At 35.5% G+C, this 18,250-nt stretch overlaps 1 protein-coding gene across 1 annotated transcript in view; it reads left to right on the plus strand.

Annotated features, from left to right (window-relative positions):
• Positions 1 to 18,250, plus strand: part of SYNJ1 (synaptojanin 1) — an 83,981-nt gene that overhangs the window by 37,052 nt on the left and 28,679 nt on the right. Inside the window, exons 9-15 of the mRNA XM_061193992.1 lie at positions 141 to 310; positions 1,088 to 1,169; positions 3,578 to 3,730; positions 6,297 to 6,462; positions 11,270 to 11,461; positions 13,394 to 13,478; positions 17,615 to 17,755. Coding sequence (XP_061049975.1) covers positions 141 to 310; positions 1,088 to 1,169; positions 3,578 to 3,730; positions 6,297 to 6,462; positions 11,270 to 11,461; positions 13,394 to 13,478; positions 17,615 to 17,755 — 989 coding nt within the window. The remainder of the gene's footprint in view (positions 1 to 140; positions 311 to 1,087; positions 1,170 to 3,577; positions 3,731 to 6,296; positions 6,463 to 11,269; positions 11,462 to 13,393; positions 13,479 to 17,614; positions 17,756 to 18,250) is intronic.

Below are 18,250 nucleotides of genomic sequence, written 5' to 3' on the forward strand. Positions count from 1 at the left end.
AATGAAAGCTTTGTGAGATTAGTAAGATTTCAAGGACCTGCTGAGATTTTCATTTAAAATGTAAAGTTCCATTTATAACAGTACATTGATAAGATCATATTTAGTTAACATTTAAATGAATATTTGCCTTTTATTTTCAGAGTCATTTGAAAGCTTCTGAACATGCAACTGATATCCAGATGGTGAATTTTGACTATCATCAAATGGTTAAAGGAGGAAAGGCAGAAAAATTACATAGTGTTCTTAAACCTCAAGTCCAGAAGTTTCTGGATTATGGATTTTTTTATTTCAATGGAAGTGAAGTTCAAAGGTTTGACTGCTCTGTTTCTCTTTTCTTTAAATTGGGACTTTGCTATAATTTTATTTAATTAAATAAAATACCTTCCTTTATTATACTTGATTTTAAGCTTGTTTTTCTTTCTTTCTAGTAATAGCTTACATTACTGGGCACATACCATGGGTCAAGCAGTACACTTAGTCTTTACAAGTATAATAACGATCGATCGTAGAGATCAGTTCTATTATTATCTCCATTCACATTTAAGGAAGCGGAGGCATAAAGCTATCATCTGCCCCAGGTCACATAACTAGGAAACGGTAGAGCTTGATTTATCTGGCTCCAGATCTCATGCTGCTATCTCTGAGGCTATTCCATTTCTCTCTTAAAATTAATGTCTTAATATTTCTTGGCCTCAGGGGCATCTGAATAGAGTACTCAACTTTTCCCTTTCTCTATGTTCCCAAAAGTCAGGTAACAAGAAAACAATTCAGTGTAATTCCTTGTGACTTTCTAAAGTCTTTTGCATTTTCAACAAATTGAATGGAGATAATAAAAGCTATCTTGCAAATCTAAAAAAAAAAAGAATGTATGGCAGAATGTTAACAGTTGTAGAATCTGGATGGTGGGTATATGGATGTTCACTGTAAAATTCTTTCATCTTTTTTGTATGTTTGAGAACTGTTACACTAGCAAGTTGAGGGGAGAAAGTAGATGCTACACTTTAATCAGCTTAATTTTTCTCAGTTTGTTTTAGGTTTGTTATTTTTGTTTTAAACTATCTGTTTAATTTCACTAAATTTGTTACAGATGCCAGAGTGGTACAGTTCGAACAAACTGCTTGGATTGTCTTGATAGAACAAATAGTGTGCAGGCATTCCTTGGCTTAGAGGTAAAAAGAATAAAATACGTCTATGCAACTTGTATCAAATGCCTTTTCCAGTGCTTTTGTAATATTTATGTTTCTCATTAATTACTTCTCACAAAATGAAGTTATGCTAAAGGCATTCTTTACTTGTCTTCTAGTCTTTTTCTTTGGGGGAGGGGGCAACATCCCTTTTCATTTAAATGTTTCCTTTATCTGTTCTAAATACTTTCTTTAGATAGCGTCTGTTTCCCTCTATTGTTCCTTAACTTTCCCTTAAAAAAAAAACCCTGCTATTTATACTATTCCAGTAACTGCCTCTTCTGCCTGTCTTTTGGATAAAGAAAAGAAATACATGTATATATTTGGCCTTTATTCTCTGTGTTGTCTTTTAAAAGTCTTTTTGGAATGGGGGAGGATCTGTTTTCACATGTACAACCCTATAGGATTATATTTTCGACAGAGTCTGATCCAGTGCCATTTACATGGCATTTTCAAATCAGTAGTTACAAAAAACAGGATCAGATGAAAATGTCATTGTTAGAAGGAAAGTGAATGAGAGCCAACTTCTGTAACAAAGTCTCTGTTTAAAAGTTTTTTCCTTTACTATTTATCTATCAAAATCAGTCTAATTTAGGCATAATCTCAACTATTTGACAAACTGTGTAGCAATGCTGAGATTTCTAAGTCTTGCCTATTATGCAGCACTTAGGTTCATATGGCTATTGTGGGTCTTCATTTAGTTCCATAGGAACTTAGCATAGTTCTCAAATACTATGAAAAACAGGAATAAGAAGTAACAGGTTCTTATTTCCTCTAACAAATGATCTTAAATTTGGCCAGAATATTGGTTAATTAGTTACTCTGCAACTGAGGGTCTGTCTATCTCAAAATGAAAGTACAATGTATAGAATTGTCTACTACAAAAATGTATTTTTCATGTAACTAAATAAATTGTACTGCTTTGCCTTTTTTGAAATCTGTCCTTGAGGTTTACTTAGAAAATACAACAGAAATAAGTAAAAGCAGGCATTTGGTCTTAGGGATGGAGTTTATCACACGGCTCAGGTTTGTTTTGAGTTCTGTTCTGAAGTGGCTAAAAGCATTTAGTTAGATTCTGAGAGTAAGCTTAGTGAAATACTTGAACATCTTCATTAAAAGTAGAGCAAGTGTTAGAATCTGACTTAGCTGACTACCCACTGTTTGTTGTTAGGTGTGAGAATACTCCCTAGTATAGCAGTTGGTTGACTGGTTACAAAATATACTGCTAGCGTAGGCAAAACCAAACTACTTGTAGTGAAGACCACTTTTGCCCAGTTCCTTGAAGAAGGAGGTATAAATGATAAAGGAGATGCCGGAGGCTGATTTTGTTAATACTCCATGCCAGCAAAGAATAGCCCTGGTGTAGGTCTCTAGGCAATCAGATAAACCCAGTATAGGGTTTTGTATATTATTTTAATGTTTGATCCCTGTATAGTTATGGATAATGTCCACTTATAGACAAGATAAAAGAAAACACAAATGGGAAGGAGTTAAGTGAAAATGCAAGGCATCGACTAGATTCCAAATAAGAGAAAGAGACTGGATAAGGATTATACGTTGCTTTGCCTTTGCCAGACTTCAAGGCTGAGAGTCATTCATAGTAAAGACCAATAACTTCTCTAAACACTTCTACTGTGATGAAGGAACCGTGGGAGCCCAAAGATCCTTGCATTCCTTGCATGCTGTGTTCCCCCTAGTTCTCCCTTATATGCTTTACTGATACGAATTTTATACATTAGAAGCTGTCGTGACTTTATTCAGAGATATGACTTACTTTTAAAATTTTGATAACAGTTCAAGAGCAGCTCTACTTTTCTCACAATCTCCTGACCTTTATTACCCAAATGTGTAGAACCAAATCCAAAATTTAAAGAAACTTAGTTATTTCTACATATATTTAAATAAACTAGGTAAATATTGATATATTTCTCTGCTCCAATGCGTGCTGTTGTGTATTGTTCTTTTAGGTGAACAAGATAAACTAGCCTGATTTATAGGGACATTTTTTTCCTTTTTTTTGGCTGCACGGCTTGTGGGAACTTAGTTCCCCAACCAGGGATTGAACCTGGGCCCTCGACAGTGAAAGCGGGGAGTCCTAATCACTGGACCGCCAGGGAATTCCCCATAGGGACATTTTGATAAGCTTAATATCATTTAACCAGAAAGAAGTTCTTATTACTGCAAGGGAATACTGAGTTACTTGTAGGTTTCATTGATGTGATATTTACTTTAGAAATTGACATGATGGGAAATAGTAAACTTGTGGTTTCAGAATCCAGACCCACAAAGTCCTGTAACTGTAAATTTTTGGTTTGAGTCTGGTAGTTCTTAAAAAGTCACATCATAATGAATGTATTAATATACTTATAAAAGTTTCTCTTTTGCTATTTTAGATGCTAACTAAACAATTGGAAGCTCTCGGCTTAGCTGAAAAGCCTCAGCTGGTGACTCGCTTTCAAGAAGTTTTTCGATCAATGTGGTCTGTGAATGGTGATTCAATCAGTAAGATTTATGCAGGAACTGGAGCTCTTGAAGGAAAGGCTAAGGTAGATCTAGATCTATCGTAACATTATAAAAGATCCTTTTTCCTTCTTTAGTAAAGCTTTAAATGGACTCTTTTTTAAATTGTTTGGTTTTTATAAGATATCTGTTTTAGAATTCTGCTTTGTCATGCTTTTATGTCCTCTTTAACACTTCCTTCTATAGTGGATAGTAATGATTGAACAGATAGTTATTTCCCTAGGTTTGAGGGACATGTATATATGACATATTCAGTTGTTTAGTGATAATCCACTAGGCTTAGATATGTGTTCCTCACCTTTTTTTAAATGATTTTTCACCTGCATAATATCTGTTTTACTTTTCATATTAATTTGATTAAAAATATGTTTTTTTTAAACCTTTGGTTTTGTGTGTGTGTGTGTGTGTATGTGGCCGCGCAGCACGGCATGCAGGATCTTGGTTTCCTGGTCTAGGGATCGAACCCAGGCCCCTGCAGTGGAAGCACGGAGTCCTAACCACTGGACCGCTAGGGAATTCCCCCAAATATGTTTTCTTTAAAAAAAAATCAGAGACTTCCCTGGGTGTCCAGTGGTTAAGATTCCACACTTCCAGTGCCGGGGGCATGGGTTTGATCCCTGGTTGGGGAACTAAGATCCCACATGCTTGCTGTGTGGCGCGGCCAAAAAATTTTTTTTTAAAAATTTAAAAAAGTAAAACAACAAAACAAAAGCTCCCCTCCCCCCGCAAATCACAGTCTTCCCAATAAAGAGTCTTGTCTCATTTGACTTGTTTCCCCAGCACTTGACACATTGCATTCTGTTGGATAGATGTTTGATAAATGCTGGATGGACCAATAAATCAATGGGCAATTTATGCCACACCCACTGTGAACCGAATGCTATTAGGGCTTAAGTTTTTATTCTTTTTCTTTTCTTACCTTGGAAAGGAGGCTATCAAAATGTGCAAAGGAAGTGTGAAATATGGACATAATTATAAGTCTGTGCCTCATCATTACTTTTATCTACAGACCACTTTCTCCTTTAGTGTTTGGCCCTTACTGAGGGACTTTGGGTGCATACTTGAGATATTTTTCATTATTTTATATACTTAAATATTGACCTTTTATGGCTCCTGGCCTCCATTGAATTTATTAATGTTCTAAATCCCTACAATTTCTCAAATTATCCCAGAAATAGAAACAGGGACATTTACCACTTTTATAGTTTCTTATTTAGCCGCTTCAATATAGCAGCTGAAGTTCATCATCACAAAGCCTTTTAATTTCCAAATCTTCCTCCTTTTCTGTGTCTCATAAAGTGTCATGCCTCTGTTCAGAGGTATTGGCCTTACCTGCAAAAGTTCCTTTTGTTAAACTCACAGAAGTAATTTGTATTGACATTTACAAATATTTACTTCTTAAATGGTCCCTATTTTTGAAAACCCGAGACTGTTAAACTTTCATGTATTCCTTTTGAATAAAGAACATAATTCTTGCTTTTAAACCTGATTCTCTACAACTATTGCTTAAAATATTCTTTTATGTTCTGCCTTTTTGTTTCTGTAGTTGACTATCTATGTACAGAGGTTACATATATTTTCAATGGTCTTTTATCTCTAACAAAATAGATATGAAATTTTATGTATTAAATATTCTAGTCTGAATTTAACTAAAATCTAACATCTGAACTGCTCTTTCTTTTCCTTTCTCTGGGTTCCTTTTGATTAATTGCCTGATAATGTGAATGGTGAGTCTCTTTTCAAATAATGTCATTTGCATATGTTTTATGGAAGGAAATAACATTTTAAGCCTCAAATTCCTGTTATTTCTTTAAGGAATAAAAATTACATATTGCAAACTAAAGTTCTTTTTCTAAAAGGCAAGAGTTTGTTTTTGTTTTAAAACAATCATCAAAATCTGTAAGATTAAAATATCTTTATGGTAGCTAACACACCTGAGTAAAATATATGTTCATTAGAAGTTATAATCGGCTCTCTCACTGTAGGAATTGGCATATATTTATTTTTATTACTTATATTTACATAGGCAAAGTGACCTAAAATATACAAACTGTAGTTTACGTGTTACAGCCTAGACCTTCGTTCTCATATTCAGTTTTAGTTTTAACTAATATAAGTTATTGGGAGCAATTTCAATTTTATTTTTCTACTATTAGAGTACTTTGAAGTTTTTCTGAGAACATGCAAGTGCAGTGTATCCTCCTTTATCTCCCCTGCTTCTCCCCACCTATCCCATCCATCCCCACGTCTAAAAGTTACTATGTAAGAAGTAATTTCCTTGTCTTGAATAAGTACATTTCAGTTTATTTCCTTTATAGTAAACAATTTTAAACTTTTAAGGCTCTAGATATCATTAGTGGATGCAGTTGTGGCACAGAGCTTCTTCTGTCTCTTTGTGCAGAGCTGTTATCCAAAAGAGGAAAAGAAACAGTGACATCTTGAGGCATTTTAATGTGATGGTTTGATATTCAAAATAGAATAATTAGGTCCTTTTTATTACAGTAAAGTCATATAAAACTTATTTAAAGTTTAAGAATACCTATTGAATAAAAACAATTTAGAATGAAAAGTCCATGCTTTTTTCCCCAACAGGCTGGAAAGTTAAAAGATGGTGCTCGTTCTGTTAGCAGAACAATTCAGAATAACTTCTTTGACAGCTCCAAGCAAGAGGCCATTGATGTTTTGCTACTGGGAAATACTTTAAATAGTGATTTAGCTGACAAAGCTCGAGCCCTTTTAACTACTGGAAGTTTGCGTGGTATGCGTACTTACTTTATATTTTACTTTATATTGTTTATATTCCTTCTAAAAGTCCAAGAGGTGAATGTAAACTTATTTACATAAATACTTTTTAGATTGAGTTGATTAAAATAGTTTTGGAAGGAGTTTCTATCCATGTAATTTTCTAAAATTGCATTCTCCAAAGGAAGTTTATCTCTCCTAAAATGTCTATATCATTAGCGGAATTATTAAGCTAAAACCAAGGCCCATGCATGTTTTCTTTTATAGATTATGATTGAGGAGGGAAATGGTTTAAGTATTGCTAACTTTATATAAGGCAGGAATTCATAAAGTATTCAGCTAGTACTTTCAGTAGAGTATTCAATAGTTAAGTAGAAAACATTGCTTTATTGAAAAAAACAATACCTTTGTTGGTTATTTTGCTAATCACCACCCCAAAAGTTTCTATAACTTGGTCCTACCTTTTAAATGCTATTGTTTGAATGAGCATTAAATCATATTAATAATTTTAAAACGTTGCTTATTATTGGACACTATCATTCCCAATTTTAATATTTGACATAAATATGTGGCTTTCAGAATGGCTGTTTATCTTTCACTGTGTCTTTCATTAAAATCAAAAGAATTTGAGCTCATATCAGTGAGCGTATATTAAGCAGTATCGTGGGAAAACTCAATATACACTGTAGAACTTAATAGACTTCCTTAATTTCATATTTTTTTCTATTTTAACACTGTAGCACTCTGAACATTTTTATTTCTTCTGTTACCCACCCCCCCCAAACCAAACCTTTCAATTTTCCCTGTTCAAGTAGGAGAAATTGTTCTTCATCAAATAATGTACTCTTGGATCATTACTTGGTCAAGTACGTTATCATGGATTCTTTCAGAATTCTGCATGGCGCTGAAGGTAGTTCATTACAGTCAGCTCCTCAGGGGTCTGTGAGTAGGCTGGGGACTGAAGTCTACTAAAGCTCTGAAAACCAGAATCTGATCTTAGCTACTGCTTTTAACGTCAGGCTTTCTTCCTGGCTTCCAGCAGTAGACGGTGACTGATTTGCATCTTATCACCTCTTTCCACCTGTGCCTACTTTGATATGGAGGCATTTATCAGCAACAACTGAAAGTAAGCCATTGAAGGAAAGAGAAGAAGTGAGGGACCTGAGTAATTCCCAGACCTGATCATCAGTTTTTTTGGTTTCCTGCACATTTTACTATATGAAAAATATACCCTTAAAAAAAGTACAGTCAGTTCTGCTCTAACGCTTATTCTGAGAATGGGAATTTTGTTCCAACATGGATGCTATATCAGGGAACATTTTGAGTATAATGCCAATTCTGCAGTAGTTTATGCATGATTTCACTGGTAATAATGCTAGGGAAATGCAGAAAGCTGCACCCAGCAGAACTGAGTTGGGTAGAAATATACACAACACACATACACATGTGCGTACACCAGAGACATCTCTCTCCCTCCGTTCACCAGACGTATGATGAGCCAGATCCATCCATATCTGGTGTTACAACTTACCGTCCAATTGCAGAGACCCCTTCTCCCAGGATTCACAATTACTCACAAGCACAGGCCTCCTGCTGCGCATTTCTATGAGCAAACCTCAGGTCTTTGTCAAAATGAAGTGCCATATTTTAGACGTATTCATACATTCCTTAACCATTTAACATGCGGAAAGTTCTGCTATCGTTTTTATATTAGGTTCCTATCTTTCTTGGCACGTCATTGACGAAGTGTTTGAATGTTGTGCCCGAACCCCATTTTTGCCATAAGCCCTGTGCCTGTGGGAATTTGCACCATTTTGCCTAGCATGGTGATTTTGCTGGAATGTATGTGTTTTGTTATAACTGAACTGATTGTACTTATCAACTGGTGAGTCCCAGAAGGAATACTACAAGGTGTATGTTAGGGCAGTATCTTCAGTATTTCAAAGTCCTCCAGCCTCTTAGGTTTTCAGGTTCATATTCTCCCTCACAAGTATATGCACGTGCACACACATAGACTTACATACGGGAGTAGCCTGGAAAGCAGGCCTACAACCTTTTGATTGTGAAACTCTGGACATCACAGAGTCCCCATAGGATTTTTCTTAGATGCAGAAGGTTTGCATCAGTCATTGTCATTTATTTTTATCTTTGGTGTCCTACAGCCATCAGAAAAAAATTGACTCATCAAACTAAATCAAAAGAAAGAAATGAGGCCGTCTGAGAATGTTTTGTCATAACATTCTAGACTTCAGCTGTAACTTGCTGTTTTACTAATGATTCTTTGTTTTCTTCTTGATGCATCCATAGTTTCTGAACAGACATTACAGTCAGGTACAGTATAGAAAATCAATCTGTAAATAAAAGCAACTTCTCTATTTTTTTAAAAAGTTGATGTTGTATATAAATAAAGCCGCAAATAAATGGAAACTTTGTTTTGCCCTCTGAATCTAACATGCTAAATTGATACCTTGTTTTAATCTGAGAAAAAAATTTTAAGTTTGAGAAAACTAAGTGTTTCATTTAGAAGGAAATATGCACTGCTCTTTGTATTCCTGTAGCAAATGCTTAATTCCAATTAAATAGACGTCATCTAGTTTTAATTTTACTTTCATATTTCATTGAACAAACATTATTAGTGTTATATCTTACTCTTTATAGGCTACTGGACAAAACCCAGGTGTGACTCTTTTGGATTAATGCCCGAGTACTGTGATATTTATGACTACTCAACGGTGCTTCTCACACATAATATTTTAAAAGGCATTTAGTGTACTAAAATATGATCTGAAATCTTTTAAAAAGCATTAAGATTGCTAACAAACTTAGAAGAGTTAAGTGTGTAAGACCTAAAGGTCATTATTTTTCTTGCCTTTCCTATTCTTAGGAATCTCACGCCTTCATTCTGTGGACAAGGTTTATGATCTTGTCTTTAAACTTGAATCTGTGGCGAAATGAGCAAAAGCTAAACTCTTGCCGGAAATTTAGCTGAAAAAGACTTTCACTTAAGATTTGGTATCCCTTAAGATTTGTTTCACTTAGTTATTGTTCTGAGTGTTTTGAGAAACTATGGGCAATTTTTTTGAGAAGGATGGAGGAAGAGAGCACTTGGATATATTTTTGAGTTACGTCACGATATCCATTTTCTGAAATGGTATGGTATTTAGGGATGGACATCTGTTTGAACATAGACTCATTTCTTTCTGCACATTAAGGTGCCAACCAGTTAAGAATAAACTAGGAATTTTTTGTAAACTTTTTATTCCATTTGTAAACAGACTTTAGTAGCTCACCCAATGTGGCAACATGTTTTTGTTCACACAATTCATTATTTGTCTTGCTGGATATTTTAAGCTGTTAAATCATTATAGAACTTGGGTTTTGATGTAGAAAGGATTGTAGAAGCTGTTTTCATAGCAGTAACAATGGCAATGACTTCAATTAGAAAGACCAGTGATAATCTGTAGTAATAGAGAATTATTCTTTATCCAGGTTCAGCAGGCTTTCAGTTAACCATACCAACAGGCCAGAACAAACAATCTACTTTCATTACCACCAGACACCTCTATATGAGTAATCAAATCAAATAGCAAGAGGGCTAGAAATGTGCACGTCTGCCCCTGGGAACAGTGGGGACGTGCTTGTCATCTAAATCAGCAGTCCTTTCATGGGATTCACAGGTCAAACTATTTTCACTCTAATCCGAAAAAGTTATTTGCCTCTTTCACTCGTTCTCTCACAAGACTGCTTGCTGTATGTACCTTGGAATCCAACAATAATAATTAATATCATAATAAAATAAGATCCTGTGGTGAAAGGTGAGCACCATTGTGATTTCCCTTTCCTCTTGCCAGTTAACCGCCCGTTAAGGGCATATTCTCTGTCTTTAGATTGAAGTCCTGTTAAGGCTCTATTAATTTAAGTGCCAAGGATTTGACTTAACCTAAATGAAGCATGGTTTAGGAGGAAGAAGGATAGGTGGAAGTCAAAAAAATAGGCGGGGAAAGGATTGAGGATTCAAAATATATTGAACATTTATTCATTTAACCATTACTTACTGAGCACTTACTATGTACCAGGCGCTCTTCTAGTCACTAGGGATATTAGACCAACATTTCTGCCCTCGTGGAGCTTCCGTTCTTGCGAGGGTCCAGTGGCTGAGCAGTGAGAGAACAGGGATGGGGTGGCAGGTGAGGGCAGAAAGGCGGGGCAGGTTGTTTGGGGCCTTGCACAACGTTTGTAAGGACTTGGTGTCTCCTCTGAGCTGGGGGGCATTTAGTCATGGCTTCATCTCCATCCTCTCATTATTGTCCATAATTTGTGTTTTTGTCAGGGAGCCATTATTCATCAAACCACCTGTCAGTATCGAGAATTCTAAATGTAATGGTTCTTGAATGTTTTTGTGTGGGGAGAAATAACATATTTTTACTAGCCTCCGAGTGAAAGCTGTATGAAAGTCAGTTGCTATATTCCTAAAAATGTGCAGTCTCTGCTTTTGTATTTCATAAAATAGTGTACCATTTCAGTGAAACACAACTGTTTGTTCTGCATGTTTTTTGTTGCTGCATTAATTTTGTAATAGTTTTTTTACTTGGGCTATTGTACTTAATGTATGATTTTTTTAAAGTTGTGTTGGTTAATTGTATTGTGCTGGGCTCTGTGTTCAAGGCTGTCTTTTTTGTGCTTATGCATGTATCTGATGCTTCTTTGTGCTGACGATGGTAATTGTACTTTCCAGCCATCATTTCTCAGTCATGAAAATCAATTTTTTTTTTTGTAAATGGTTAAATGCAGCCAAAATTCTGTTGTGTTTTGTTCTCGATTAGCATCTTCTAAAGTTCTAAAGAGCATGTGTGAGAATTTCTACAAGTATTCAAAGCCCAAGAAAATTCGAGTATGTGTGGGCACCTGGAATGTGAATGGCGGGAAGCAGTTTCGCAGCATAGCTTTTAAGAATCAGACCCTCACTGACTGGCTTCTTGATGCACCCAAGTTAGCTGGCATCCAGGAGTTTCAAGGTTGGCTTTTTATAATATGGATTTAATTAATTAACCCTGACTGTGATTTATTAATCTAGAAAACAAATGTGGCACTTCACAGTGTGTGTTACCTTATAGAAGAAACTGGGATTTATACATTTGAAGACCAACATTCTTATAGATCAAATCTGTTCAAATCTTAGGTCTTTTGTATTCCTAGACCTTTATCTACTACTTCATAAGAAAACATGGTAAAATAAAAAATCCTTTTCTTTGTTATTTGATTCTCAGGAAATTGGATCCATACATAAATTGATATCTTTAAGGTAACTACACGTATAAGAAAAACTAGTTCTGTTTTTATTCTTTAGACTGATACAAAGCAAGCTTATTTTATGATTGATAATTTTTCAAATTTAATATGTTCTATTTTTCAAATACAGTCCTTTTTTGCTAAGATAAGAAATAGGGTGGATCATGAGCAGTTTTACAAGACTTGTTTTGACATTCGTTGGCCCTTTATACTAACCAGCACTGATTCATCCTTGTAAAGACGTGTCATCCAGTTGGGTACTCTGCCACCAAGCTCTTAATACCCAGAACCAAACATTAAGCTGAGGATGCTTGTATTAAGATTTTAACTAGAATCATGGATTTGAGGCCTTCTTTGTTCAAGTCAACTTTAATTCCTTTTTCAAATGGTACACGTTTACCAAGTGTTATTTATGAAGGTGATGTACATAGGAAATACTGTGAGATGCAGATTTTCCTTTTTTAGTTGTCTTTAATCAGTCACACCTTAAACCCTGGGAATTTCCCTAAACGTTTTTTGTTTTTTTTCCTAAACTTTTATTAAAATGCCCCTTTTCATTTACATTGAACCTAACTTGAAACTGTTGTTGTAGTAGTAATAATAACAATAATAAAATAACAGCTAATACTACAATTCTAACTACTTTACATCTATTCATTTAATCCTTATAACAGACCTAATACACCGTCACTATTATTATTCCAATTTCACAGATGAGAAACTGAGACACAGTAAGAGAAGTGACCTGCCCAAGGTCATTCAGCTAATAGTGACACAGCCAGGATTTGAACTCAGGCAGTTTGGTTCCACAGTTGGGCCACTGCATTTTATTTGTGAACTTGGGCAAGTTGCTTAGGTTCTCCAAAGCCTCAGTTTCCTGTCTTTAAATAAAAGGCAAATATAATCTGTCTCATAAGGTGTTTGTGTAGTTAATGAGAAGATTTGTCTATAAGCCTTGCACATAATAGCAGTCAATAAATTTTTTTTTTCTCAGTATTTGTTCATAGTATTTATAAGTTCTTTCTCTAGCTATTTATCCTCATTTCTGAATGCTTGGGACACCCAAAGTACCCTGGGGTTGCTTATCTAAAGCAGCTCTGTTCTCTTTTGGTCTTGTCAGCTATGAGAGAGCTAATGGCTAGAACAGAGGGGTTAGTCTGAGCCCCTGACTCTTCTCATTTTCCTAGACTGTTTCCACTTAGGAATCTTCAAATTTAAGTGTAAAAAATCCCTCTCAACTGTTTCCTCTAATTTGAGACTGTTACTCAACCACTTTATTATTTGTACCCTTTCTGAAAAATTTCTTTCCCTCTCCATTTTGAGTCACTTTAGCCTTTGAGAAGCGGCTTCTTTCTCTGCTCTCCATGGTACAAACTTTAGCAAGAATTCTTTCAAAATGATTTCTGAAAGGACTTAAGGATCTTCAAGAATAACAGTCTTAGATAGGCAAACTTAGGTCACCTAAATAGAAACTAAATGGAAAGTAATTTTGTCCCCCTCAGGGGGTTTTGCCTTTAATTTGAATTTGGTTAAACTTGCAACACAAAAATGGACTTTTATGAGATCTGATGTTGATCTTAGTTGTGTTGGTGGGGTAGGGGAGTTGCCATCTAACTAAGGCCATCTCTTAAAAGTCTCTCCTGGATGCTTCATTGTAGATAAAAGAAGTAAACCAACTGATATATTTGCCATTGGTTTTGAGGAAATGGTAGAGTTGAATGCTGGAAACATTGTGAATGCAAGGTAAGCCAGCCAGGTAACACACAGGGAAACTTTCTAGTTGACGGACATGGGGAGCAGATAACTAAGTACTTGTTACAAGGATAGATTGAGAGTATATGTGAAGATGCTTTTTGAGCTATAAAATAGCAGTTCTCCAACTTTTTGGTTTCAGGTCTTTCTACACTCTTAAACGTATTGAAAATCTTAAAGAACTTTTATTTATGTGAGTTTTATCTCTTGATATGTATCACATTAGAAATTAAAAATGAAAAATTTAAAACATTTAATTCATTTTAAAATAACAATGATAATAAACTCATTACGTGTTAACATAAATAACACATTTTCTTCCTGAAAAGTAGCTATTTTCCAAAACAAAAATTTACTGAGAAGGATGGCATTGATAGTTTTGCAAATGTCTTTAGAATCTGGCTTAAGACGGCTGTATTCTCACATCTACTTCTGCATTAGTCTGTTGCAATATGTTGTTTTGGTTGAATTACATGAAGAAAATCACATAAATGTGTAGCTGGAAACCGAAATATCTTAATAGCCTTTTCAGATCATTTCTTCTCTGATACCACTTAACAAATAGTTTCCCAAAGGTTAGTTGCAGTGTGGAATCTGAAACCATAGCGATGACCTTTTTGTGCTCAATTATATTAAAACATTGGTCTATCTTTTACCCTTGCATGATTTTGAAACATCATGTGTTGGTCATTTGGAACATATTAGTTCACTGAGTTATGTAGATCTTCCAAATTTTGACACATTTCATTATACAATATTAAACATTATATTGGTTAATTTCATCACTCATCAGCAAATTCTTCAAGTATGTGGAAGCTGTCAAGATCAGAGTAGCAGATACAGGTTTATCAAGATTCTCATTTTTGCTTAAAAACATAAATTTTATCATTGGAAAGAGATACTGGTTTTTTTTCCCTTGAAAACACAGACTTGGCTGAAAAACTGTTTGCCAAATAATCTAAATCTGAATAACCATAGTCTGTCACTCGTTCTTTCTTATATTCTGTGAAAAAAGGGGCATTTCAGCTCTGAACTCAAACTATCAGGTGCTTTTCTCTGAAACAACCATGGTGTATGCATTCAGTATGCAGCAGAAGTGCTTGATGTGTATTGCCCATTCATCACACAGAATACTATAAAGATGGGGCTCAAGGACTGAGCTTTGACAGAATTAATAATGTTTACTGCTTCATCAGGATATTCTTAGGTGAAATGGCATTTATTAAAACTGTGAGCGCATGGGGGTAAAGATTATAAGGAATACTAGTAGTTTGGTGCCTGGATTCCTGCTAAGACATCAGCACTTTTACTTATTGTCTTTGCACCATCATGCAAATGTCAATACAGTGAAAAAGACAATCTCTTAGCGATATTAGGGAGACAGTTTCGACCTCATGGGTTTTAGGGATCCCCAGGGATGTTCCCCGACCAAGCAGAGAACTGATGTTCTGAAGTGTTATTACAAATACAGATTATTTTAGTGAAATTGAAAGCTTAAGTGTTTTATTTTAAGAAATAATGCTTGCTTTAAAAGTTGAGTAGTTGCCCATCTTTTGTGACTTTTTTTTTAAAGAATTTTTTTCTTTTTAAAATTTTATTTATTTATTTATTTTATTTTTGGCTGCGTTGGGTCTTTGTTGCTGAGCACGGGCTTTTCTCTAGTTGCGGCGAGCGGGGGGCTACTCTTCGTTGCGGTGCGTGGGCTTCTCATTGCGGTGGCTTCTCTTGTTGCGGAGCACGGGCTCTAGGCGTGCAGGCTTCAGTAGTTGTGGCTCGCGGGCTGTAGAGCGCAGGCTCAGTAGTTGTGGTGCACGGGCTTAGTTGCTCCACGGCATGTGGGATCTTCCCGGACCAGGGCTCGAACCCGTGTCCCCTGCATTGGCAGGCGGATTCTTAACCACTGTGCCACCAGGGAAGTCCTCTTTTGTGACTTTTTAAAAAAGATTTTCAGAATAAAATTATGGGCTGAAATAGTATGGTATAGTCATCAGTCTTGAAAATGACAACTTTCTTCTTAGCTAAAGTGAATAACAGTTTATACAGGGAAGTAGAAAAGAATTCCGACTTCATTCATTTTGCTGTTTGACTCTTCCCTGAAAATACAGATTCAGGTCTTAGAACATATTCTTAGGGCTCCCAGTACCAAACACATTTTTCAGTTGTTGGTCTAAGTAGAGATTAATCAAATTTTTCTTTAATGAAAATGGTGATTATTCATTCATATATTTAACCAATATCTACAGAGCACCTACCCTAAGTGCTAAAGATACATCAATGAATAAAACAGACAAATATCCCTACCTGTGTGGACCTTCTTTTCTAGTGGAGGAGACAGACAATAAACAACTCGAATAAGTAAGTTATATAGCATGTTAGAAGACGGTAAGTGCAACCGAAAGTAGATAGATAGAGGTCAGGGGATCGGGCATGTGGAGGTGGGGAGGTGTGTGTGGTTTGGAATGGAGTGATCAGGGTTCATTGAGAGAGCTGAAGAAAGGGATGAAAGCTGTCGTTCTGTTTTCAGAATCCAAGTCTTAGTGGTGGGGTTGGTAGGGAATCCGTGCTCTGAATTTGTATTTTGGAGGCAGTATGGCATAGTGTTAGATAGATTAGATGCGTGGATGTGAGGTCGTATTTTGGCTTACCGTTTATCGTTTGTATGACCTGGAACTACGAGAAGACTGTTTTTGCTCGCCATTGGAGGTTCTTGGGCACAAACTTAATACTCTGAAGATGTATAAAGAGAAAGACTCAAGCATTTTTGCTACCTTCTTTATACAAACTGTGTTTCAGAGTAACTGAATAGTTGATAAGAGAGAAGTTGTTTATAGAAGAATTCCAACTTATTACAAATGCCCATGCAATGCTGAAATTATGAAGTCAACATGTTGTAACCCCTAATGAAATAATGGATCTAGGCAATGATCATCAGTCGATATTAAAACCTTAGAAGAAGGATCAGTGGAGGAACTTTTTATTACAACGAGTCAATTGTCACGGTCCTAACGGCCTATCAGGTGTAATATCACAGAGATTAGTTCCTGCTATGATGCAAGGGTGACTATACCACCTGTGAGGTTATTTTTGCCAAAACAAATCAATAAAATTGAATGTTTCTTAATCAAGCTTCTAGAGTAACCAGTTTAAAACAAACCTGACAGGGGGACAAGGTACCATGAAGACACATCAGACAAATCCAGACTGTTAAACATTTTACAGACAAATAGCCCAGCTTCTTAAAAAATCAATAGCGTTAAAAAGAGGGTCGAGTGAGCTGAGAGACTGCTAAAGATTAAGAGAGATTAAGAGACAGCAAATGCAATGTGTGGACCTTATTTGGACCCTGTTTTAAAGAAACCAGCTGTAAGAAGAGTTTTTTTTAGATAATCAGGGAAATTTAAATATGAACTGAGTATTAGATGATATTAAGGAATCGTTAATATTTGAGTGTGATAACAGCATTGTGACTACACAAAAATGAAAATGTCCTGTTGCATTAGAGGTGCATACCAAAGTGTTTCTGGGTGAAATGGCCTATGTCTCAGATTTGGGTTAAAATATTCCAGTTTTAAAAAAAGGGGAGGGGATATGGAAGAAGAATGATTGACAAAATGTTGATAATTGTTGAAGCTGGATAATGGGTATATGGTGGTTTATTTTATGATTATCTCTTTTTTGTGGATGTTTAAAATTTTCCATAATAAGTTTTTTAAAAGATATTATAACCCATAAAAATAAGAAAAGGTGGGGGGGGAATGTATCTGGAAGCATGTTCTTCTCTGTTATCCCAGTGAATACTAAGGAAAAAATAAAGTGTACAAGCTTGAGATTACTCACATGGTGAGCACTCATTTAATCAGTAAGCTCATATTTTCTTTGTAAGGGAGTAATAGGATAGACTTTGAAGTGTGGGTGTTCTTTTGGCTAAATTTTGGGTTTTCCTTTTTAAAGGAAACAAACAAAAAAGCCCAGCCTGCGTAAAGACTTCACTGTTGGTGTGGATTTCGTGATGTCATAGTTTTATTAAATGTGGGCATATAAAGGTATAATTGACAACTGTCTTATAAAACAGGCTATATTACTGTCACCATCTTTTTGAAGATTTCCTTTTTAATATTTTCTGGTAGCACAACAAATCAGAAGCTCTGGGCCGTGGAACTTCAGAAGACCGTCTCCAGAGACAACAAGTATGTGCTGCTAGCCTCCGAGCAGTTGGTGGGCGTCTGTCTATTTGTTTTTATCAGACCACAGCATGCTCCCTTCATCAGGTCAGTAAACAGATCTCTCTCCTAAGGCTACTTCCTAACATCAGATAATAAAAAGGCCTGGCATGTTTGTGGCTTCAGAGAAACACTTGTTCATGGTTCTTGTTTTTAAATGTGCTTTTTTTTTTTAATTGAAATATAGTTGATTTACAATGTTGTGTTAGTTTCAGGTGTACAGCAAAGTGATTCAGTTATACATTTGTATATATATATCTATTCTTTTACAGATTCTTTTCCCTAATAGGTTGTTATAAAATATTGAGTATAGTTTCCTGTGCTATACAGTAGGTCCTTGTTGGTTATGTTTTATTTTATTTTATGATTTAAAAAAATTTTTTATTGGGGTATAATTTGCAATGTTGTGTTAGTTTCAGGTGTACAGAAAAGTGAATCAGTTATACATATACATATATCCACTCTTTTTTAGCTTCTTTTCCCATATAGGCCATTACAGAGTATTGAGTAGAGTTCCCTGTGCTATACACTAGGCCCTTATTA

The sequence above is a fragment of the Eubalaena glacialis genome, chromosome 6 (assembly GCF_028564815.1).
Source record: "Eubalaena glacialis isolate mEubGla1 chromosome 6, mEubGla1.1.hap2.+ XY, whole genome shotgun sequence".
NCBI classification, from domain to species: domain Eukaryota; kingdom Metazoa; phylum Chordata; class Mammalia; order Artiodactyla; family Balaenidae; genus Eubalaena; species Eubalaena glacialis.